General features: G+C 50.3%; 1 protein-coding gene across 7 annotated transcripts in view; it reads right to left on the bottom strand.

Annotated features, from left to right (window-relative positions):
* The window catches only part of Wnt11 (Wnt family member 11), a 42,411-nt gene that overhangs the window by 15,961 nt on the left and 1,809 nt on the right, over nucleotides 1-24,641 (bottom strand). The window contains exons 2-4 of one of the 7 annotated variants that reach the window (XM_063256470.1): nucleotides 24,066-24,138; nucleotides 22,193-22,488; nucleotides 20,539-20,670 (exon numbers count right to left, since the gene is read on the bottom strand). In XM_063256470.1, the coding sequence (XP_063112540.1) occupies nucleotides 20,539-20,541 (3 nt within the window). In that variant the 5' untranslated portion in view covers nucleotides 20,542-20,670; nucleotides 22,193-22,488; nucleotides 24,066-24,138. Of the gene's footprint in view, nucleotides 1-2,336; nucleotides 3,206-3,233; nucleotides 4,310-20,538; nucleotides 20,674-22,192; nucleotides 22,489-24,065; nucleotides 24,139-24,641 lie in introns of those variants that run through there. The other 6 variants (XM_063256472.1, XM_063256471.1, XM_063256473.1 and 3 more) reach the window with 6 other exon arrangements.

Raw genomic sequence — 24,641 nt, 5'->3', positions numbered from 1 at the left:
GAGGAGTAAGAAGTCTTGCCCCCTGGCTTGGGATCTGGGTTTTTATCCTGGCGATATTAATAATTATGGCCTTATCAATTCTCCTGCCTTTCTGGGCCTCAGTTTACCCCTTCTGCAAAATGGGGCAATGGAGTGATTTGGATGTAGTTCTCCTTTTATAAAGAACATTCTCTTAAAATGATCTCGTTTTTGCTCCTCCCAGCAGCTTTGGGACGGGTACCATCTCTGTCCCTATCTTACTCTGAGGAAACTGAGACCCAGAGATGAGAAATGGGTTATTCAGCTAAGGAAGCGCAGATCCGAGCTTGGGGATAGGGATGTCCGGTGACATCAGACAGATCATGAGGGCTTTTCTTGGCATTGGCTTTTCAGTCTGGGAAGGTGAGGAGAAGAAATGGGATGGCAAGGCTCTTTACACAGCGAATGAACAGCCGCCCAACGCCCGCGGGTCTGTAAGATGTTGCCTGGGGCCGCCAGGCGGCGCCCCAGGGCCTCGGGTGAGCCACTACCCGTCCCGGTCACAGCCCGCAGAATTCCTTTCCGCAGCTCCCCGCCACCTTCATTCTCACCTCATCAACTCCCTTCCCAGCTTCTCCCAAATTTACCAACACCTGGCCTTCGCCCGCCCGGAGCGATACACAGCCCAAGCTCCTCTCCCTAGTGAGACGCAGAGACAAAGGGATTCCTTTCTAACGGGTTTGTAGTTGGAAAAAGGAGGTAACGGACCTTGTATGAGGGTGAGGGTGGGGGTGGAGAGTGCTGGAGCAGGAAGAGGGAGTCCTCAGCTGACTTTCTGAGCTTTAGCAAGCCCTCAACTACCCCAGACTCAGTTTCCCCTTTTACAGAAACAATCCACTGGACTCCACACATTTCCTGAAGACTCTCCAGCCTCTCAATCCTGAATCTTCAAGCTTACCTTCGCCTGTTTTCACTATTTCGTATACCTGTGTAGTATGTGCGTGTGTGCCTGAAGTATATCCGTGCGCGTGCGCGCGCGCGCACGCACACACACACACACACACACACACACACACACCTCCACTATTTTGGGGGGCCTTCTGGCATAACTCAGAGGAAGGCAAGGAGAAAAATTACATTTTTTACTCCACAGTGTCCCCCAGGGAAGCGCCCAACACAGAGACGCTCAGTACAAACTTGAGTCCAAGTTAGGGTCTCCGTAGGGTTCTCCGTGTAGAAGAGCCCTCTCCTCCCACCCAGGCTGTCTCCAAAGCCTTTGTCTCACTAGTCCTGGGAGTTTACCGCAGTCCTCAGGAAGAGACAAATATCCTTTGGCTGGTTGGGAGATCGAAACTCCTGTCACTGCCTCCCCCAACCCCTTGCAGGCTCCCTGCAAGACGCTGAGCATTCCTGGGTGGGGAGAAGGCCGGGGCTGCACGCAGAAGGCGGCGCGCAAACTTACAGCGGGAAACAGCGTTCAGTTCGACTGTGCAGAGAGAGGAGGAGCTGCTCAGGTCGCACAGAGAACGAAGACCCAGGCCCCCTGCCACTCCCTGCGCTGTCAGAGCAGCCCCAGCGGTGCCCGACTTTTGCCTCCACTGTCCCAGATCGCCGCTAGGGGAGGCAGCTATCGGTGTGGGCCTCAGCCCTGACGGATTACTCTTGTCCCATGTGAGAATGTCCAAGACAGCCACGCAGGCCGCTAGGTCACCCTCACCCTGCACCCTGCGGGTCATCGCGTACTCGCCTCCCGGAGTCCCCGGGCCGCTAGGGGGCGCTAAGCCCGGGTTCAAGGTGGGATCGCCGCAGCCTCCAGTATCGTGGGACTTTAGGCAAGCCTTCTCTTTCTGCGCCGGGTATACTGGTCTGGGATGAGGTGTGACGTGAATGCCCTCTCAGTCCTGTCATTCTATAGGACATCCACTTGCCTTGATCGGGCCAGACTGACCGGCCCCTTGCTTCAGGCTCTGCGCAAAGCGCTTTGGGTTCAGGCGCACAGCGGGCTAGCGTCACAGCGCAGAGTCTATGGAAGGATACAAGTCCCTTCCGAGCCCGCCGGGGAATAGGCCCAAGTCACCCTACCTGCAGCAGGGAATGGAAGAGGCCGTCCCAGGCTGTGCACATACAGGACAGCGCAAGAGCAGCGGACCCAGCGCCGCACTGTCAACATGTAGTTCTAAGACTTAGGTTATAGTTTCTAGAAGCCCCGCCGCACGGGCAGCCTCTCTGAGCTCAGCTGGAGAAGAAAAGCAAAACCTTAGTTACCCCGATGCGCCAATGCTGGGCCGGGGCCGGGAACCACGCGCAGGGGCAGTGTGCACGCCTCGCGTAAGGCCGGCGCCCGCCCGTGCAGAAGCCTCCGGCAGCGCAGCCCTTACCGCGGGCCGAGCGATCCAGGGACGCTGAGCAAGGGCTTCAAGGTTATCTGCGAGGCGGAGTGAGGCCTGGCCAGCAACCTGGCTGTGACCACAGCCTCGAGTCTTCCAGGATCTATCTGCGTGGCTGTGGACGCTGCTCCGGGTCGCCTCTGAGACCAGTGTTTTAAGAAGTGGGTAGGAAGGGTGGGGAACTCGGCAGTCCTCTTGCTACCCCACTGGAGCTCGACTCTGAACGCCCAAGGACCGTGCAGGACATGGGGGCACCTCAGAGTTGGGGGAGTGGAGGTGTGGGGCTCCGGTGTTCCAGGAGGCTCCAGATGTGCAGCGGGGCAGAGTACAGGACTCTCCTTCCCCAAACCCCAGCCTAGAGCTCAGGTCTGTAAACAAACTCGCGAGGTTCTTCCCCACCCTCCTTGCCACTGGGAGCCGTTCACAAAACAAGGCATCCGTTCTGCACCTCCCAGTTTGGTAGGAGCCGCCAGAGTTCTTCACCTTTGCCACCCTCTCCAGCCTCGTCACGCACACCCTCTGCCAAGGGATCCAAGTCTCCCACCCCCGGGATGGCTCGGGCATGATCTCATCTGCGGGCCGGCTGGGAAGGAGGGGGTCGAGGCCTGCGGTATGGGACACGGCCGGAAAAGCTCCGAGAGGGCCGCAGGCACAGCGCAACCCACCCACACCCCATCAGCTCCAGTCCGCATCCCCAAGTTTCGCTTGGAAAATGGAATTGCTCGGAGTGCCGCGGTGGAGAAGCATGAAGGAGGAGGACTTGGTTTTCTTCCCCGGTACCCCAGGGGTTTGTGGCGGGTGCTCAAGGAGCGCCGTCACCCTCGGCCTGGCGCCCCGCGCCCTAGCAGATCCCGGCTGAGAGTCTGTCTGGTCGCTACTATTGCTCACCTCTCGGAGTGCTCTCCGGTCGTGCCCTGCGTGCCCCGCTTGCCCCGGTCAGTCCCAGGAGCGGAAAGCGCGGTCCTCAGCACGCCTGAGCGCACTTGGGCTAACGGTGGCGAGGGCGCCCTCTGGTCGAAGCGGCAGGAGAAGGACGCCGGGCGTCTGGCACACAGAGGCAGGTTCGGGTGTTGCGCACTTGGGCTGCTTTCCGCTGCGCTCTGCTCGCCCTGGGCCTGCGCTTGCCGGCTCACTGCGGCTCTCCCCCTTCTCCGCGCGCTCTGCGGCGCATGCCGCCCCATCTGCTTTATAAGGCGCGGGCAGCCGCTTTGATCCGCCCACGTCGGCGTGCCGAAACCCCACCGGGTGGCTCCGGGCGCACAGCGGGTGGAGGGAGAGTCCTTGCGGGCGCCTCACACCCACGGCGCCCGTCAGCCTCTCCAGACGACTTCACACCCTGTTGAGGTTCAGAGGCAGACTAGCTCGCCACAGCCGGTGTTTACTGAGCGCGCCTGCTTGCATACCTCCTGAGTGCCACAGGCGCGCAGGACCCACGTAAGGCCCATCTGGGAGTCCTCTAGGCGAGGAATCTCATCCTGTCAGAGGGAAGTCGAACTTGGATCTCAGTTTGGGGCCCCCGCATCTCTAGGAGTTTGTCTCTGAACTTGCTTCTTACAGGTGCCAGGGGTCATGAGACTGACCATGCTGTCCAGGTCCTTCGTGGCGCTATGTCTCTTGGCCTCTGGTTCCAGTTCTAGAGTCAGATCAAGGAGCCCATCCTCTCAGCATCGAAGGGAGGCCCTGTAAACCTTAGGCATCAAGCTTGGCTGGTGATTCCTTGGTGTGACTGTTGGGGAGTCTTTAGAACATAAAGGGAACCACAGAAGTGTAGCCCAGTTTGGGGCTGGACCACCCCTTGCCCCAACCAGACCTGCAGTAAATCCGAAGTGGAGTGCCCCGTACTTTTCACAGTCCACCAAGTGCTATGGTTTCATAAGCTTCTATCTTCTTCTAGAAACTTCCAATATCAGAAGGTTCTTGTGCATAATCTAACTCATTGGGCTGGGGATTTAGCTCAGCAGCACAAGCACCTGCCTGGCAAGTTCGAGGGCCTGAGTTCCACTCCTGGTACATAAAAAAAAAAAAAAAAAAAAAAAAAATCTAGCTCATTAGCAGAAAGAAAATGAAAACTTAGGGTCCCAAAAAGTGCCAGATATTTTCCCCTATTGTGTGCAGATGCAAATGAAGGGGCACTCACAGGCTCCCCCTCTAACGTGCTTACAGGTACCTTCACCTAAACACACAATGTTTACATCAGCCTTACAGCCCCACAAGTACCATCACACATGGACAGCCAGTGCCCTTTGGGTATAAAGCTGGAACACATCACCACTAATGGTCATAGACACAATGCCCAGGAGATCCTTGGACACATCATATACACTCAGTAGCACAAAGCTGTGACATGGCCCTACACATTCATTAGGATGAGGCTGAATACACAGGCTGCTTCCAATCAATTCATGCACAAACAAGTTTGCATGTATGGTGAGAACACACACAGTCCCCAAGCCTGCAGCACTAACTGTATATATAATCCTGCACACAGTCACAGCACTGTCCCTGTGAACACGCCCTGGGACATCCCTGTCTCCTAGCCTAGAATACTGGTATCAGACTATAGAAGCAATGGAAAGTGAGAGGAGAGCAAGGTTGTTCCAACTAAGGGACAAGGTCCTCCAGGAATTCAGAGGTCACCCTGTTTCTTGTGCTCCACCATCAGCATGATGGTGGCCTCATAATGGCTCCACCAGAGCCATTCAAGGTGGCCTCTGTCTGATTAGGATGCGTTCCTTCTGCTCATATGAGAAGCTAGTTCAGTAGTCTCCAAACACTAACTCTTGTCTCAGCTGGAGCAGTACCAAATCAATCTGGAATCACAATACAGATTTTGGGTTCCATTATAAATTTTGTCCAATTTTATTTGTACCTGTGTGTGATCTTGAACTTTTCCAAGAGTTTTCCTCCCCATACGATGAGAATAATATGTTTTCTTTCCCATAAGATGAGAGTAATACAATCTTACAAAATCAAGATTAGGGTCCCTATTTCATAGACGTGAAGGCTGAGGTTCAAAAGGAGGCCCTTTCAGATCTCTCAGCTCAGAGTTCAGTATAGATGTGGTCTGCAGTGAACAGGTCGGAAGAGGACGTGTTGACTTCCCATTGTCTCATGAGAATTGAGGGAGGCCAGGAGAACAGTTCCAAGTCTCCTGAAACCCAACCTTGACCCCCCCCCCAACTACCCAGCTCCATCCTTTGGATGAAGACCTGGCCTCAGCTACAGCTAGAAACCTTGCTGGGGAGGGGAGGTATTACAAGGACTTCCAGCTTGGACTGAAGGTCAAGGGCGCCCCCAAAGCAAGGGTTTGCCTACCTTATTCCCAGCTGCTTGGTTATAGCAGCAGATTCCCTGTGATGCTTGATGGAAGGATTTAATTTCAGCTTTAGAATGCCCTGACATTCCCCCTTCTCTTTTCATTCTCCTTCCCTGTGCCCAGGCTTATTGTAGGGACACTGTATGGCAAGCCCATGCTGCAGGCTCAGGGTAGGGCAGGGCAGGGCAGGCACACTTCAGCGGTTTCTGCTGTGGGAGTGAATATATTTCCCTCTCCTAAGCCAGTAATCTAGTTATCTGATTGTGAGTAGCACTGAGGGTTTCCTGCTAGCCACGGTTGCAGCCCCCACCTTACTGCCATTGGCCAGGGGCACACGTATTTCCAGCGTCACCTTCTGATGCCCTGCCCCGGAAGGCTCAGAGGCTGAAAGGACACAGGGGTGAGGGTAGCTGCAGTTCCGCTCACCATGTGGACTTCTGCTGACCCCAGAACTCACCTCAGCTTCCTTCCCTGGGGGTCAAAGCCTTGGTGGAGAGGGTAGAGGGCAGGTGGGCTATTTCCAGGGGCCCTGGATGGGGATGAGAAGAGCTGGCCTACAGTGACGAGCACTCCCACTGGCTGGCTCTGTGCAAGAGTTATAATTTGTTCTCTCCAAACCCCAGTCACCACCTGTAGGTGAGAAATTGAACTAGGAACCCCGCCCCAAGGGCTTTTTTTTTTTTTTTACCTCAAGAATCCAAGTCTTAGTCTCCAGACTGATAGAACAAGCCGTGGATGTGAAGGCAGGAAGCTCACAAATGCTCTCCTTTTCCTGATCCCAGCCACGGGACCTGATCTTGGTCCCAGATTGCCATGGCAGAAATCTCACCATCGTGTTCACAGGTGGACACAGAAAGACCAAAGGATGTAGTTTCCAATCTAGCTGCTTTGAGAAAGGCCTGTGTGAGAGGCCAGATGAGCAGAGGTCTGTGCAGAGCAGCCCTGCCTGGCTGTCTCCTGCCCTGGGGGTTCCATGCCTTGAAGGCCAGATCTTCCAAGTTGGGGATCACAAGATCAAAGGGCAGCACAGCACCTAGCTTGGCTCTTGGATTCAGTGGCTCAGCTGCTGTTATCTCTGATATCTTTTGCACAAACCTGCTGCTTCTTGAAGGTACTGGGGGATTGCATGACAGGAAAGCAGCCCCATGTGCTCTCAGGACCTGTGCCTGTTGGGGGACAGGTGGTACTCAGCCAGGCCTGAAGGAGAGTTTATGTAAGACCCTGCACCTCTGGAGTGAGCCCAGCCGCACACCTGGGCCTGTGGGCATTGTCTCCACCTCCTCCACCTCCTCCTCCTAAAGACCTCACGGGAGGTATTGTTATTCTACAGTACCCAGGGAGCAGCCTGGGGGCCAGGGCCAGTAGAGAGGTTTCTTTCCTGGGTGCACATAGCCAAACACCACCCATTGTGTCTGTGAGGGCGTCACTTGTGAAAGGCTGCTTTCAACTGTCGATTGTTTCATCGTGCTAGTGGCTGCTCAGGAGACAATGTTTGTGTTTCTCAGGCCTCTTTTAGCTCTAGGAGAGAAACCCAGCCCCAACCAGCTTAAACCCAAGAGACACAGACCAGCTAGGCTGCCTTAAGAGACATCAGAGTGGCATGCAGAGTGACTGAGGAAGAGCTGGGCTTACCTGGGCCTCCAAGGACTGTGTGGCTAAAACTTGCTTCTATTTCGTCTCTGCTCTCTGAGCATGCCTGCACCTCATTTCTCTTCCCTGGGAGAAGGCCACCTTCAACTCCAGCTAGGAAGAGACCTTGTGCCTCCTCCTTCTGTCAGTCCCTGGGAAGGGGCTGATTGCATGAATTATGCATGTGCCCTTTGAGTGACAGCTGTCATTGCCATGAGGAGGGGCCCTGGGGATGGCCTGGGGGCAGCACTTATAACCAGAAGAGGTGCAATAAGGAACAGTGGGCCCTGGGACATGTCTCAAGATGGCAGTTTCTTCTACACTCAGGCTTCCCCCTGCCTAGTTTAAACACAATTCATTGTCTCTGCAGACAGCTGGGGGCAGAGGAGGGAGTCTCATCCCCTCCCCTCACAGGGGGCCAGAGGCCCACTATACCCAGTGCCTTCACTGTACACACAGAGACACCAAGGCTGAGGGAAGGGAGCACTTTGCCAGGCATCCCTCTGTGGGAGGCGCAGAGCACACAGAAATCCATTCTCGTACCCAGCCCAGAAGCCTCACAGATACTTGTCACTGGTTTTGAATTCTCCTGGGAAGGTCAGTGAAGCAGCTTTGTTTTTGTGTGGGTCTTTTTCAGAGAGGGTCTCTCTGCAGTTCAGTCTGGCCTTGAGCTCACTTTGGGTGAGCTCGAACTCTGGAACTCCCAACCATCCTCCTGCCTCAGCCTTCCAAGTAGTCCTGGGATTACAGGCATGAGCCACCACACCATGCTCAAAGCAGCTTCTTAACAGCACCAATTCCTCCCATCCCCAAACATACAGACCTCTCTGGAATGTGGTAGAAACAAACTTTACCACCCTTTACCCTGGCTGGCTTCTGGCTTACTTGTCCCGTGGGTAGGCAGGAAGTGAGTGGTGCTGTGTGTCCTGCAGCCCAGGCCTTAAGGCCTAGCTGTTTCTCTCTCACCCAGATGGCTGCAATGCCAGGTGCCCAGGCAGGACCTTGAGTAGTCAGAGGCCTGTGCAGAGACAGGCCCTGCTGTCCCAAATGGCCTGGCCCTGGTTGACCCACCAAATGCAGTGGCATGATTGATCTCAGCATGGTCAGCTGAGCACCCCAGGTAGCCCACAGAAGCCAGAGAGTCATTGTTTCAAGCCAGGAATCTAGACATGGTTTGTTAGCTAGCAACAAAGACATGAAGCTCAAAGAGTGAAAAAGCTAAAAATATGCAATTATTTGTCCAATGTCATTTCTGGCAGGGCTGTGGGGAAAAGGAAGCACTGCTCCACTGTCAGTGGGAGTGTAATCTGGTACAACCAAGGAGGAATTCAATGTGGAGATTCCTCAAAACCTAGGATTATAGATTCCATTTGACCCAGCTATTGCCTGTCTGGGTATCTTTCCAGAAAAATTAAAAGCATCATACCACAGTGATACATGCATGCCCATGTTTATAGCAGCACAGTTGGTAATAACTAAATATTGGAGAAAAGTCAAATGCCCATCAACTGAGGAATGGATAAAAAATATGTTTTTTAATGTAATGGAGTATTTCTAGGTTATAAAGAAGGATAAGCTTGAGACATTTCTAGCTAAACAGATGGACCTTGAGGCCATATCATAAGTGAAAAAGGGCCAGGGATATAGCTCATGGCACAAACACCTGCCTGGCAAGTACAAGGTCTTGAGTTCAGTTCCTGGTACAAAACAAACAAAAAAAAGTGAAACAAATTTGGCACAATATGAGTATCACATTATCTCTCTGGAAGGAGAAACTGAAAGTATAAGTAAGAACCAAAATGTACAATAGCTATTTTGAAACAGGAAGAAACTGTTCAAAAGGGAGGGGAAGAGGAAAAGGAAGGGAAAGAAAAGAAGAGAAAGAAGTTTAAAATGAGAACAGAGCTTCATGAATGGGGAAGGGGGCGTTAAAGTGAGGGTAGGGAAATGGGAAAAAAAGGAATCAAGATACATCAGGTACAGTCACAAATTCCCTATAATGAGTGTGATCATTATGTACCCCAAAATTGTACCAACAAATTTAAAATAAGAGAAAAACAAATGAAAAACCAATTATCTGTCTAATGTCATGCCCCAGCTTAGCACTGAGAGATGTGCCACCCCTGAACACATCCGTGAGGTTTTGGCCCTCAGTGTCCTGAATGGCTCTAGTGATCTGGGAGCAGCACAGGCCCATGGTGGCTCTGCCCCATGCACTGTCCTATGCCCAGTGCCACAGCAGAGCCACAGGAACACTGTTGCTCCCTCCCACAGACCAAGTGGACCAGTGACTGCTCCTCACTCAGCCCTCAGCTTGCATACCCCCACGGGTGGGTGGGAGCTCTCTCTCTCCAGAACTATCTGTTACAGGATGGTTCTGTCTGCAAGAAGATCCTGGTTCCAGTAGAGCAAAGACCTCTGACTCCCCAGAGTTCCTGACTTTCTCCTTGGGTCCCCTCTTGTATGGGACAGATCTGATTGCATCAGTGATCTGAGGCATTTGCAAAACAGCAAAGCCCAGCTTAACAGTAAGTGTTTTCACATACCTGTGCCTGGCCGTGGCACAGCCTCCAGCCAAGTGTATCAACCAGACCCTAAAATCAGCCTGGGCTCTGCACTCACGTTTCGGGATTCAGCCCCCAACTAAACTCTATATGGAATACCTTTCTGTCTCTGAGCCTCAGTTTCCTCACCGGCCAAATAGGAGAGGTAAATTTGCTGCCTAGGGTTGCAGTGGGGCCTGACAAGGAGGAGATGATGTATGTGGAATGGTGGGGATGTGGGCTGTCCTCTTGATAAAGGTTAGTTTCTCTCCTGCCAGGTACATAAACCATTCCAGATGGAAAGCTCATCTGTGCTTAGTGTTCACGTCTATATAAATAATGTGCAGGTGGGAGAGGAATCATCAGGTGGCCGGGCTGGGGGAGGGGTTGCCGGCAGGGGGAACAGGGTGGGGGCAGAGACAAGGGAGAGAAGTGTGGTGTCAGTAAAGGGTAAGCGAGCAAGCGAGGAGGAGCAGAGGAGTGGGGCTGCTAGAGGGAAGAGGGCTAGAAGGGAAAGGGAAGGGAGGAGGACACTGTTAGAAAGGGCCTCAGGCTGGGGTTTGGGGGTGGGGCAGATGTGGGATGGTCTGGTGCAGGGAGAGCTGGGGTAGGCTGGGCCCCAGGCTGGGGTGAGTTGGAAAGGGAGGGGAGAGGGGGCCTGAGGGGAAAAGCAGGCAGCAGGTGGGAAGTCTTGAGCTCCAGGTGGGGAGGGAGCAGGGCACGCTGGTCCTGGGAAGCAGGCCCTCATTGATGGCCTAGTGCCTCTATCCTGTACTTGGGGCCCTGTTAGGAAGAGCATTCTTTTTGGTTCTGTTTTTTGCTTTTTTGAGACAGGGTCTCATTATGCAGTTCAGGTTGGCCTTGAATTCAATTTATAGCCTGGGCTGGCCCCCAATTCCTAGAAATTCTCCTGCTTCAGCCTTCCAAGTGCTAGGATTACAGTCTTGGGAAGAGAACTTTTAGATTTACAACCAACTGTGGGCGGGGGGGGGGGGGGGGGGGGGGGGCTATAGAAGACCTGGGCCAGATTGGCAGCCAGAGTGCCAGAAGAGACATCCATCTATCTGGTGGGTGAGATTGAGAGGTCCCTTTTGGGGTCTGTCTGCTCATTTTCTTTGCCACTCAGGGCTTGGAGCTGAGCCTCATGGTTGCTAAGCCCTTCCAGTTATGCTTTCCTGCGAACCTGGGAGGAAAGAGGGCTGAGCAGACATGATTAGCCCTATTCTGAAGATGGAGAGACCTAGGCCCAGAGAGGGGAATCAACTTGCCCAAGACCACACAGCGGTTTATGGCAGTGCTGGGCCCCCAACTCCTCCTCCCACCCCACTCTGATGCCTAGCCTTGGCCCACAGCACTGAGAAATGGGGCACAATGTTCTCATCTACTGGGGTGAAGAGTGAGGGAAGCCAGAGGGAGGTTGACAGCCATCAGCAGACAACACTTAACCCAAACTGACAATTTAATTGTGAAAATGTGGATGAGGCAGAGTTATGTGCAAGGAAATCCAGACGGTCTGGGCCCCTGGGGAGCCTCAGCCAGCACCCCAGTTGCTGAGGAAACCGGAGAGGGTTGGGGATGATGTCACTAGATTCGCTGAGGTGTGGGGGTAGGGTTGCTCCTTCATGTCTTTGGGGCTGTGGGCCTACCTTCCCGTTGCCCTCACATTTAACCCTGTCTGTTAGGGACGCGGGCATGGGGCTCCTCAGAGCTCCTGGGGGAAGTGATGACTTGCCTCAGAGGACATAAGGAACCAGAGCCTGAAGGACTCCAGACAAAGATATCTATTTGTGCTGCAGGCACCTTGAAGACAGGGCTGAGTCAACTCCTCCATGAGTCCCTGCATTGCTGCACAGGACCTGGCAAAGAACAGATGCTCAGCTCTGCAGTGAGGGCTGCTCGATCTCTCAACAGAACAGGGAGTATAGGCCACCTCAAGAGGTGTGGCTGGCTGTTCCTTACAGCAGCCTTCAGTGAGCAGGACCCCTAAACCAGCACTAACAATGGCTCTCACTGATCAGGGGACTCTGAGCTCAGAAGGGGCAGTTACCAGGCCAAAGTCACCCAGTAGACTGGGGGAGGGCTGGTCCAACCCTGAGTCCAGGACCTCTATGAGTCAAGCCCCTTCTCAGGCCCACAGATATGACATCTTATATAATCCTTAACCTGGGGGGAGTGGTCCCTTCCACTGTCACCCCCTCACTCTGTGGCAACAATCCAGACTTTGAAAGCCCTCATTGTCTGAACATTTTCTCAGAATCCCCTGTTCTGACCTGAGACTACCTGCCAAAGCCTCTATAGTGAAATAACCACCCTTATCACAACCCCTGGTACTGCCAAGCTTTCGGCTCTCATTTTATTTCCTTACCTCGAATACCTACAACTCTAGTGACTGGGAGTTGCTGTTTTCACTTTGCAGCCTAGGAAACTAAGGCTCTGGGGGTCATTTGCTCACCTGCATGCAAAAGAGCAAACAAGCTGGCTCTCAGAGCGCAGGCCTCTGCATTTAAACACCATGTCTGCCTCTTTTCCCAGCTGGAGACTCATCCCACACCACAGTACAGTGTCCCGAGTGAGTCCCTGCGGAAGGGGGCCACTGTGCTCGTGCCTGCTCAGCCCCACTCCCTCTGACAGTAAAGCACCATTCCATTCTACCCCTACTCTCTGAGTCTGGTGGGGCTACCCGTCACAGAGTACCCACAGTGGGCCTGGCCTTCTAGAGAATTCCATCTTCTTAGCTATACAACTGGCCCAGGAGGAACATAAACCCAACCATAAATGAGGTCTGGAAGGCAGCAGCCCCCTTTGGAATGCAGGCTTTAAAGGTGAGGGTCCCCCACCCCGCCCCAAGCTTCAAGTCCAGTTCTCTGTGTCACATGAGCAATACAAGAGAAGGAAGATGAAGATGGGAGAGAAGAAACAAGTGGCAATGGCAGTGGTCATTTGCACTCCCCAGTGACCAGGGCCTGTTTCCTGGGGTTTACCACAGGGGGTCTCTGCTCTCTCTCAATGCTGTAGCCTGATTATGGCCTCTGCCATGGGCTTAGTCCTGTGCTTTGTTACCCGAGTAGAGTAGAAGATTAATAAAAGTGCCTGCCCTCTACGACCTAAGGATCAGGGCAGAGGGAGGAGGTGGGAACAGGCTGCGATCTAGATCTAGTGCCTGCTCCATCCAAAACTTGGTGTATGATCCTTCCCCTCCCGGGCCTCCCCCAAGAAGTAGAGGGGTAGGTGCTGGGCTGGGTGATCACTAAGATCTCTAGATCTATCCAGCTGCTTTCTAAAAAAAAAAAAAAAGATATGAAGTTGTACAATCATTAACTACAGAACATTTCCATCTATCACCCTTCAAAATCCCCACCCATCAGTAGGCACTCATTCCACCCACCACTCTAACCCCTAGAAACTGCTGATCTCTCTCCTCTTCTTAAGTTTCTGTGGATTTTTCTGTTCTGGGCATTTCAAGTTCATTTTCAGGTCTATCTGCGTTGAAATATATAGCAACACCTCCTTTATTTTTATGACTGGATAATAGTCCATTGTATAGATATACAACATTTTGTTTATCCATTTATCAGGTGGGTGAAGATTTGGGTTGCATCCACTTTTTTGGCTATTACAGATAATGCTGTTATGGACATTCATGTGCAAGCATTTGTATGAGATACGTGTTTTCCATTCTCTGGTGTATGTACCTAAAAATGGAATTGCTGAACCAAATGGTAACTGTACGACTTTTAGGGAACTGCCAAGTTGTTTTCCATAGTGGCTGTAATATTTTACATTTCTACCAGCAATGTTTGAGGGTTCCAACTTGTCCATGTTTCTGACAATGTTTTTTCTGTTTAAAAAATATTATTATTATAGTCTTCCCACTAAGAAGTGGTATCTCTTTGTGGATGATTGCATTTCCCCAATGGACTAATGAGGTTGAATGTCTTGTTCTGTTTTGTTCTGTTTTTTGAGACAGGGTCCCTTATATAGCCCAGGCAGCACTTTGTAGTGATCCTCCTACCTTAGCCCCTTAATTCCAGGATTACAGATGTGTGCCACCACACCCAGCAAATGTCTTTTCATAAGATTATTAGCCATATGTATATCTTTTTTGGGGAAAATGTCCATTCAAAACTTTTATCCTTTTTTTTTTTTTTTTGTCGGTACTGGGGATTGAACTCACGACTGTGCATTATGCTGCTGAGCTAAATCCCCAGCCCTAACTTTAATCCATTTTCAAAAGTTGGGTTATTTGTCCTTTTCTTATTGAGTTGTTAGAGCTCTTTAGGTATGCTAAATACTAGGATATGAGACACTTACTAGATACTTGACTTGAAAATATTTTCTTCCACTTGGTGGACTGTCTTTTCACTTTCTTAATACTGTTCTTTGAAGTACAAAGTTTTTAATGTTCAATTTCTCAAATTTTTGTATTTTGTTGTGTACTTTGAACGTCATATAAAAAACTCTGGCTAATTGAAGGACATGAAAATTTACACTGATATTCTCTTCTAAGAATTTTCTAGTTGTAGCTGTTACATTCAAGTTTTTGATCTATTTTGAGTTAATTTTGTTCATGTTGTATGAGGTAGGGGTACAACTTTACCTGTTGGCATATAGAGATGCAGCTGCTCCAATGTCATTTATTGGGCTCTTTCTCTATTAAATTATTTTGATACTCTAAGAAAAAAATCTATTGATCATAAATGTATGAGTTTCTTTACACACTTGTCCATTAAATGACAGCCAAAAAGTAAGTTAAGACAGCACATGAGAGGTGCTGTCTTAGGAAGAACAAGGCTGAGGCCCTGCAGAGCTGTGTTTCCATGCCAGATCCTGCATAACACCAATAAACTGTTTCATCTTGCCTTTTAAGAAATAGCACAATAAATCACACTGTATACATTGTCATAACAAATATCAATCCCATACTAATCTTGTTTCCTCCTTGGTCATGTCTAAGCCCCATAGCTGGTTAGTTAGAAATATTATATGCAGTAAGACAGGGCTAGGTCCTCAAAGGAGCCAGTGCAGATACCTTAGAACTGTGGGGGAGACAGACACCTCCTGCTGTGGGCCAGGCCTCAACACAAAGGATCAAACAAATGCATCCATATCCTAAAGACTGATATTCTAATTAGCTCCCTATCACCCAAGAGTCACTATTCCATCCTCCCCCCCCCCCAGGGGAAAGGTCACAGCTCCAAGAATGCCTGCTTCCTACATGACTTGCTCTCCCATTTGTCCCTAATGTAATCAATTTTACCTGAACTATTAATCTTATTGGCTAACTGTAGTTCTGTCCCTCCCGCCTTGTGAGTTCCCAGTATCACCCCCTTCCCTCCAACCCCACCTTGGACCCATGGTTTTACTCTATAAAAGTTCCTGGAAAAGACAGTCTTGAATAACTCACTTAGGACCCCTTCTGTCTCTCAATAAATATATTCTACTCTTAACCTTCCTTGTTCTGGGGGCTGGGGTTTAGCTCAGTGGCATAAGCGCCTGCTTGGCAGGCAGTCATGAGTTTAATCCCCGGTACTGATAAAAAGAAAAAAAGACAAAAAAAAAAAAAGAACCTTCCTTGTTCCTAATTCATTCTTCAATTTTAGAGAACACAAACTCGCGGGCATAGTAGGCTGAGAGTTTCATTTCCCTATATCAATATGAGGCCCCTGTGAGAAAGTGGGGAGCAGAGGGTATTCCAGAGGGTCAAAGGCAGGGGTAAGGATCAGAAGACTGCAAAGGGCAGGGAGTAGGATGTGGACGGTACAGGTCCATGGGCCATAGGCTGGTGTTGTGAGGCTGCCTCTCTTGTTTTTTAGCTGGTAAAAAAAAACAAAAAGATTTTGGTGCCTGAGTCACAGCTTTGGGAGAGGCCAGCTGTGACATCCAGGCACGCCTCCTGCCATGGGACTAGCTGTGAACAGGCTGCATATGACACTGTTGGCTCCACTCAAACCTGAGGCTGGAGAGTACCGTGGTTAGGGCCTAGTCTGGGGTGGTGGCATGGGGCATGATTCTTGCTTCACTGTGACCAAGACTTGCAGAGATCAGTGAGGAAAAAGTGCAAAAGGGAACAACTATTCGAATTCCTACCACCTGCCAGAGCATTTTGTGGACTTCATCTCAGCTTACCTCCATAGACACAGGGGCTATGAGACTCTCATGCATTTCCTAGGACAGGAACCTGTATCAGATGGGAGGATGCATTTGCCAGCAGTGAGAGTTGGAGTCTGACCCCAATTCCACCTGCCCTGGGGCATGTATTCCTCTCACAATGCCAGCTACCTGGAGAAAAAGAAAAAGAGAAGAGAGCAAGACACAAGCCCAGCAGAGGGGGAGACTCACACAGAGGCTAAATATAAGTGAATAAATACAAACAAACAAAACAAGAGTGGAAAGAATGTGAGGCCCTGGCCTGGCCAAGCCCGGAGCAGGACCTCAGGAAGTGGCCAAAGGTGGGGACAGCTAGAAACTGGCTCACTGAACCAGAAGCTTAGAGTCAGCTGGCCTACAACTTGGTGGTAAAGCTCTCACCTCAAGACACCTGAGAAGGGGAGGCTGGCATATGGGGAGCAGGGTCTGCTGGGAAGTGGGCAGCGGCTCAGGTAAGCACTCAGCCCCTCGGGCTGGAAAGGCCTTGCTCCTGCAGGTGCAGAACAGCAGGCTGGGCGCCAGCACAAGGGAGCAGAGACCGGGCCTTCCCAGCACGCTGCTTATTCTAAGAACAAACTTCCCACTGTGTAATCAGGGCCTCTATAATTCAACTAGGACACTTAATGGTAGACAGACATGTAAGGGACCTATATGTGCCCCAAGCCCTTCCACGGGCTCCTCAGTGCTGCTCCTCAGTGGCCTCCCTTACCCTCATTGGCCCTCCTCTGTATTTTCTGGAATATCTTCCCTAACACTACCTCACACCGTTTCATTGTTCCTACACACTCTCAAAGTGCAGCTTGGGCAAGACCAGTGCCCTTGTCAGCCATTCAGAATGCCCTGTGCTTTTTGTTCATGGTACTCAAGCTGATCCCAACAATAGAATACATCCCTGAGTGTGAGTGATTGTTTCAAAGTCTGTATTCCCCCTCAAGGGCGGGCTATGTCAGACTTATCCACTGTTTGGTGCTGATCATCCAGTACAAATTACTAAATGAACTCCTGAGGTCCGGGTGCTGCCAGAGCTGTATACCTAGCCTGTATTTTTCGATGCTTTCCTATATAAGGAGAGAAGGAAGGATGGGAAGATGGAAGGAAAGAAGTGATGGGAAGGAGGACAGTGGGATTGAGAGGAGGAGGGAGGAGCTAGAGGTCTCCCAAGAGCCTTAGGCTCTCTCATAGGCTGGCATTTAAGAAGGTGATTACCAGGGGTTTATAGCTGATTGGCTGTTAGGAGGTTGGGGTCTGGCAGAAGATGCAAATCACTGAAGGTGTGGCCTGGCAGGGTTTATCCTCCCTCTCCAGCTCCTTCTTTCATCCTCTACTTCCTGGTCCCTAGGAAGTAAGTAGTTTTTCTTCTATCAGTCTCATCTGCAATGCTGTCCTGTCTTGGAGCCAGCAGACTGGACTGAAACCCACATGAATGATGAGCCAAAATAAATATTTCCTCCTTTGAATTGTGGATGTCGGGTATTGTGTCTCAGCAACAAGACAAGACGGTGACTAAGACAAGGTCCTAAAGAAAATAACCTCGAGGTACAATGAGTCCTTGTAATTCTTCCACAGACTTTAAAGCCCTGCAAGAAAGACCTGGATCCCAGCCTCTTTCCAGTGCCTACTCCAGCTTTGGGCCTGAATCAGGCGTCAGGTTGGACTGAAAGGCTGCAGCACGGCACATCACTGTGAATCACAAGGACATACCATGCAAATGCTAAGTCCAGGCCCTGGGCCACTACAGGCACAGTAAACATTAGTCTTCCCTTAGAGAACACCTTGTCCAAACAACCACTTTCTTAGAAACAAGGTCTTATGTAGTTTAGACCAGCCTTGAACTCCCAGCAATCCTCTACCTCAGCCTCCTGAGCATGGGGATTATAGGTGTGTGTCACCACACCCTACCTCAACCACCTTTTTGGGGGATAAGGCTTTAAAATTATAATTCACTTTAATATGTTCACAAAATTATGCAATCATCACCACTAGCTAATTCCAGAACCCTCTAAACAAAGCCCATACCCAGTAACAGTCATGTCCCTTTTCCCCTCCCTTTAGCTTTTGTTAAAGACAGGAAAACTGAGGGCTAGAGAAGGGCAGTCCCTGACCTAATGTCACATCACCAGCTAGTATCAAGGTCCCAAAACCCAGCTTGCGACAGTCAGGAAAGCTGAGCTTTCTCGGGGAACCATCAGACCTGCTCTTGTACCTGAAAGAGGTGTTTAGCAATGGCCTATTAAATAGAGCCTACCAGGCAGATGTGCCCTCCAGCTCTGACTAACCCCTCAACTTTCTAGAGCCCCACTATGCCCAGAATGGTAGTGAAGACTTTTGAGGAATAGGAGAGCTACTTAGGGCATCATTTCCAGCTGTGGGATAGCCAAGGTCCCCCATGGTCAGTGTTACAGTTAATACACTGTGTCAACTTGAGCAGCTTAGAAGTTTAACCAAGAGACTCAGCAGGGAGCCAGGGTTCACACTTTGTAAACATCCTCATCCTGTGCAAGAAGAGGTCAAGGAGATTTTGTGAGTGCTTCACTGGCCTTGATGGGGGCATGGCCTGTGTACAATATAATGGAGGAGAAGAGGCTTGCCCTTTCCCATTTTTGCTCTGGCTGTTTTTGCTGATTGCTGCCTTGAAGTATTGCCCTGATGCCAATGTCACGCCACCCTGCCTTAGAGTCAGCTGATTATGGACTGAAACCTCCACAAACAATGAGTTAAATAAACTTTTCCTTTCTTCATTTGAGTGTTGGGGGTTTTGTCCCACCAATGAGACATAAGTAACCAAGACAGCTATGAATATCTTTTTCCCAAATGACCACATGGCCTCCTCCTCCCTTCCTTCAGCTTCCTCTCAAAGCCCTTTCTCTGTGAAGCCTGACCTGACTACCTCATATGAAATTGTGAACAGGTGCTGTTCCTCCCTGCGGGTATTCTCTGTCCTTCCTCCAGAGAGAGTTTTCCTCCACAGCCCCTACCATTAACCATTTAACACCCTGTATCCTGCTATGGTTTGGATACAGCATGCCCTGCCCATGTGCTAGAAGCTTGTTCCTCAAAGTAATGGGACCTAGAACTACTGGGATCTTTGCAAGGTGGGGCATACTGGGAGGTGAGTAGATCTTGGGGGCACCACTTTAATATGAATTTTACACATGCTCATTTTCCCTTTTATCTTCACTACATGAACTGATAAAGCATGAGGTCTTTACCAGAAGCTCATCAACTGAAACCACCCAATCTTGAATTTCCCAGGATCTAGCATCATGAACCAAAACAAAGTATCTGGCCTTTGGTATTCTGTTATAAGACACCTTCTTTTTACATGTTTTTTTTTTTTTTTTTTTTTTTTTGCCTTTTTCCTTTTTATCGGTACCAGGGATCAAACTCACGACTGCCTGCTTACAAGGCAGGCCCTTATGCCACTGAGCTAAATCCCCAGCCCCAAAGACACCTTCTTTATCTGGTCATTGTCTGTCTTCCATCATATAGCTCCACCAGGGCATGAGTTTTTTCTCCTGTGTTTAGCACTATACCAGTTTTTGGAACAGTGCCTGGCATGTTGAAGGTGTCGATGGAATGAATGGCTAGTGTTGCATCATTTAACAGCAGCGTTAATGGGAAGAGGTATTAATCCTGTTTTATAGATGGCAAGGGGAGGTCCAGGGTGCTCATCTGGGCATTTGAAGCAAGTTCTTCTGCCCTAACCTTGATCCACTCCGTGAATTTTGAACTAGGGTCAGAGTAACCATGAGGGAGCAGGGGTCAGGCTCCCAGTGTTTGCCATTGTTTTGGGGATCCTAGACATCACAGTCAGTTTCAGAACTAGCCTTTCCTACTTCCTGGAGTAATTCAGCAGCTCTTATGTGCCATGATTTAGCCAAAATAGAAAAAAGAAAGAAAAAAAGGCAGTGCTAGTTTTAAAAATGGCCTTAGCTGTGAGCTCCAGGACGGAAACTGCTGTCCATGAGGTCATGGGGCCGAGGCCCTCTGAGCAATGTTACCGACATTCCGACATTCCGTAAGGTGGGCTGGGCCCAGCATCCACACACTCTCCTTCCAGAGCCCGTGAAGATGGAGGGCAGACAGTGGCTCCATCAATAAGCCTGGAGCCAGGATGGAGCCAGGTTCTAGGCAGGCAGGGACACACTCCAGCAAACCAGCTGGTGCAACACCTCACTCTATAATCCAAAGATCTCAGGAGACAGATGGCAGATCTGAGCACACATAGGGGAACAACTCTGCTCTATTCTTTCCAAGGAGGAACTCAGAATGCTGCAGTGCTGTGTCAGTCACTTCCATAGAGGGCACTGGTCTTGGGCTTGAGTCCTGTACTTTGTAAATTCTATCAAAGGAAACATGATTCTTGCCCAAGAGAAGCTGACAGCCCAAGACTGGCTGTGTGAAAACTACTTGATCGAGTCTGAATCTTCACATTACAGCTGATGAAACCAAGGCTCAGAAAGGGGCAGGGACAGGCCCAAAATCATATGCCCAATTCACAGACCAGGCTGGAAGGAAGGCAATACCTAGACTCATGGGGACCAAGGTTGTATCTTACCATATCCTGCACTTAAATGGTTCCATTCCAGAGGAAGCCCTGCTGTTCCGGAAGAGATGCAAGGCCTTTCCAGAATCCGGTCTAAGGCTGTTTTCCAGGATCTGCTGTCAAGGCCCATTCCTCGGGGAATAGCTGCTGGCAAAAGCAAGCAAGATACTGATTATTGCTGGAGGCAGTAACAGAGTGGTTTAGATTTGTTGGGTGGTGAAGAGGTATGAGAAAGGATGAGAAGGGCAATGGAAGTTTCTCTAAAAAACAAACCCAAGGTATAGTATATTTATTTATTTTTACTTTCACTTGTACTTTCTGATTTTTCTGCATAACTAGGTCTTTGCATTCAAAAGGGATAAACTATTTAATTGGCAATAGTCTGGAACCCAGGGTTGTCTTGGCCCTGCCTGGCTGTGTGAACTTGGGCAGGCCTCCACTCTTCTGTGGGCTGGTCATAGAAATGCCAAGAGAGGGAAATAAATCAAAGGCTCCTGGCTTAGGAACAGCTCTGCAGCCTACCCATGGGGACCTGTCTAAAGAAAGAATGCAGTAGCTGAGGAGTGAGGCATCCAGGAAAAGCCAAGGTTCTAAAAAGCCCACTTTGGCTGTGTGCACCTCCAGTGCTGTGGGGAAGGTCAGGGATATTGTCTGAGAGATGTGCCCAGCCCAGCCCGCAGAGGGGGCCTCCCTGGAAGAGTGCAGATGGCTCATAGGCTTCAGCAAGGTCTCCTGGTGCTCAGATTCCAGGCCTGCAAGCAACCACTTCCTGGAGACCTGACTCCCATGACAGAAGGAGGGAGCCCAGAAATGGGACTGGTCATTCCTATCAGTGAAAAGAGGACTATGCCTGGAGTCAGTTATAATTGCAGTGGAAAAAGGCACCATCCTGAGTGATAGGATAAGGGACAGCCTGTCCGACCTTTAGGTGCCTGGAGAAAGGTCTGTGTCAGAACCTAATAGGTAAGGGCCAGACTCCAGGCTGCCACCCAGTGAAAGGTTTAAATAATTTTAATATGCATGAAATACTTAAAACCTAGCCCAGCATAAAACAAGTGGATGATAAAAAGTGCTCAGAGAGTTAGGTATGGCCTAGCTGGACAGCAACATGAAACAGTAAGTCCCAAAAGGAAGGAGCCCCTCAGTCCTGGCCCACCGGCTCAGCTGGATACCTTGTTTTGGAAAGCTCAGGCCCACCCCCACCCACATAGCCTCTAACCAGGATGACCATCTTGCCACTTATGGGGACAGAGCACCCTGACTGTTCTGGGCTGTGGTGTCTCTTTCTGGTCTCCCCTCTCTGCATTCCAGCCTGTGTGGGGAATCACAGCTTCCCATCTCTAAACTATTCCCCCACCCACCTCTATTCATCACTTCCCTCAGCACTGAGTTATAACTTAAGGCCTGGGATTCTAGGTTAGGTAGGGACCCCAAACCTTAGAGCTGGAAGGCAGTGGGTGCCTCACTGCCTCCCTCCACCCCCACAATGATGCACACAGTGGGGGAACTGAGTCTGAAGGGGAACCTCCCACCTCGCCTGGTGAGTCTAAGCTGAGCTGGAGCCCAGCCAGGCCTGGGCTTTCTCCCAACCTCCTCTGCTCTCACGGGTTCCCCTGAGGCCACTCTGGAAACTCTGCTTCCTCTGCCCCATGTGGCCGTCCCTCACCTGGTCTTCGTTTGCCATGTCCTCTGCAGCTCTGTCTGGGGTAATTCTGGGCAAGGGGGTTTACCCCCTCAGGACCATGCAGCTAATGAGCTTCATCTGTTCAGGCCAAACTCAGTCTGGTGGTATTGGGTCTCAGATGTTCCTGCTGATTGTGGTGGCCAGCCTCGATCGTGAGGCTGGGGAGAGGAAGACTTCTGTCTCTTTACATGTAACTGGATTCCTGGCTTGGGTGCAGCTGGTGCCAGCATTTAACTTCAACATCTTGAGCAAGAGAGACGTGGAACAGAACAGGAAGGCTGGAGGACAAATGCATTTGGGTTCTTGGGAACTTCTTTCAAAACTTTTTTGGGTCCTGAGCTGCTGTTTCAACTGAGCTAGCTCCAAAAGGGAGAAGATAGGGGCAAGTTGCTTGATGACAGCAAGTGCTGTGAACATTCTTTACTGGGACAAATGTCATTGTCTCCGATCTCACAGAAACTTTCTGAGTTAGGGCTGTCATTGATCAATTCACAGAGGAGGAATGTGAGGTTCAGAGAGGTCATGTAGAACTAGAGTGGCCAAACTGGGGTTCCAGCTCCCCCTCTGCCAGAGCCCACACTCTACCCTGCAACAAGTTGGGTCATTCAGCAGCCCAGAATGGTACGCTGCGGTCTCCTGGATTGGTGAAGGGAGAAGTCTGTGTTGTGCTGGGGTTTCAGACACTGAGGCTGTGGCTGCAGCTGACTGACACCTTGATCTTGACAAGGCAGATTTCACATTTACACAATGTGGGTCATCATCTCAAGTTCAGGTGAAGTGATTCTAATTGCCATCTTCACATTCTTTTTTTTTTTTCATCTTCACAATCTTAGCCATGCCCAGAACACCTTCTGGGAGCCAGACCCACTGTTAGGGGCTTTTTATTGGTCAGTTGTAAAGAACTGAAATTCTAAAACCCAGTTCTTTTCTAGCTGTGTGACCCTGGTCAATTTCCCATACCTCTCTGTGCCTCCATTTCCTTATCTATGAGACGGAGACTTAGATTATATCTCTCTCTCTCTCTCTTTTTTTTGTTTTAGATTATATCTCAAAGGATTGTGAAATTAGGAGTTAACATCTGAAAGGGCTAAAAAGATGCCTGGCACAGGATACACACCAGACATGTGTTAGATGACAATGCGCTCAACCTTGTAAGAGAAGTGTTCTTTTCTGCCGAGTGCAGATATGGAAACTGGTTAACAGTGTGGCGAACCTCACCTTTAGTGCATCTGAATCACCTGGAGAGTCTGTTAAAGTCTTGAGGGCTGGGCCCCACTACTAGAGTTTCTGGTTTGGTAAGTCTAGCATGGTCCTGGATACTGCTGATGCCGCTAGTCTGGGGACCACATTTTTGAGTCCCATTGCTCTAGTGGACTTGACTCTGGGTCTTATTATGCTAGGCCCAGCTGGGATCAGTACTAATAGGAGCAGTGATTTGGAGCCTGAGTAGGTGGGTGAGATTACAAAGAGCAAAACAATTTTAGACCAGCAGCCCCAGGCTTGTAGTTCTGAACTGGCTTCTAGTTCCCTATAAGACTTAAAGCACACTCAGTAAATCAGGGGTGACAATAATAGTCCCTCACAGGGCTCTGCACAGGTGAAACAGGGTGTACTGAGAAGCCCTGGAACAACTCAGACACTGCACGGTGGCAGGGTGGTCTAAGGGGCGATGTCAGGCACCGAGCACTTGCTGTGCTCCTTCCCTGGCACCGAGAGCCACTGCTGATGTCTGTTTCTTTCCTGGACCTGGGGTTAGGAAGAGACACCACACACTGTCCCCCACACCCATGGCAGAGGCCAGTGTGCTTACTGAGGCCACAGGCTTCATAAAGGGGCTTGTGTTCGGGCCACTCACCTCCCACTGTGCGCCCGGTGGTTTTCTATTTCAGTTGCTGTAAAAATATCACCTTTGATCTCAGCTTGTGGCTCTCAAAAAAAAAAAAAAAAAAAAAAGAAGAAGAAGAAGAAACCAACAGACTAGGTTTTCATTCACCCCTGCCCCCATCCTCATCTCAGCTCCCCACCCTCCACCCTTGCTCCATTCTCTTTCCACTCATCCCCTCCTCTCTGGGTCGCCAGCACCTAGCTAGACCTGGAGCATCTCAGCCTCTTAGGAATCCATTGACCCTTATATATCTCTGCCTGTCTCCCCTGCATGCCAGCATGGGTAGCTCTCTAAGAGGGAGTATAAATGAGGGGAGAATCTGGGAGAGGATCTCCTCCTCTATCCCTTTCCCTTCACTTCTGCTTGTAGACCAAGAATCTCTAAAATTCCTTTTTGGCCAGGTCCAGGCAACCTCTCCAGCTGCTGTCAAGCACATGGTATCAATCACCCGGCTGCATCTGTGAAGTTCATGCAAGAGCAGAGTGAGAACAGCTCCTGGGGCCTAAATGTTTACATCACTCCATCTACTCAGAGAGCCAGGGGACT

The sequence above is a fragment of the Cavia porcellus genome, unplaced genomic scaffold (assembly GCF_034190915.1).
Source record: "Cavia porcellus strain 051 isolate PalLab524CR breed Dunkin Hartley unplaced genomic scaffold, mCavPor4.1 scaffold_9, whole genome shotgun sequence".
NCBI classification, from domain to species: Eukaryota; Metazoa; Chordata; class Mammalia; order Rodentia; family Caviidae; genus Cavia; species Cavia porcellus.
Note: the sequence above shows the minus strand (reverse complement) of the source record. Positions and strands in the feature narration are given on the sequence as shown.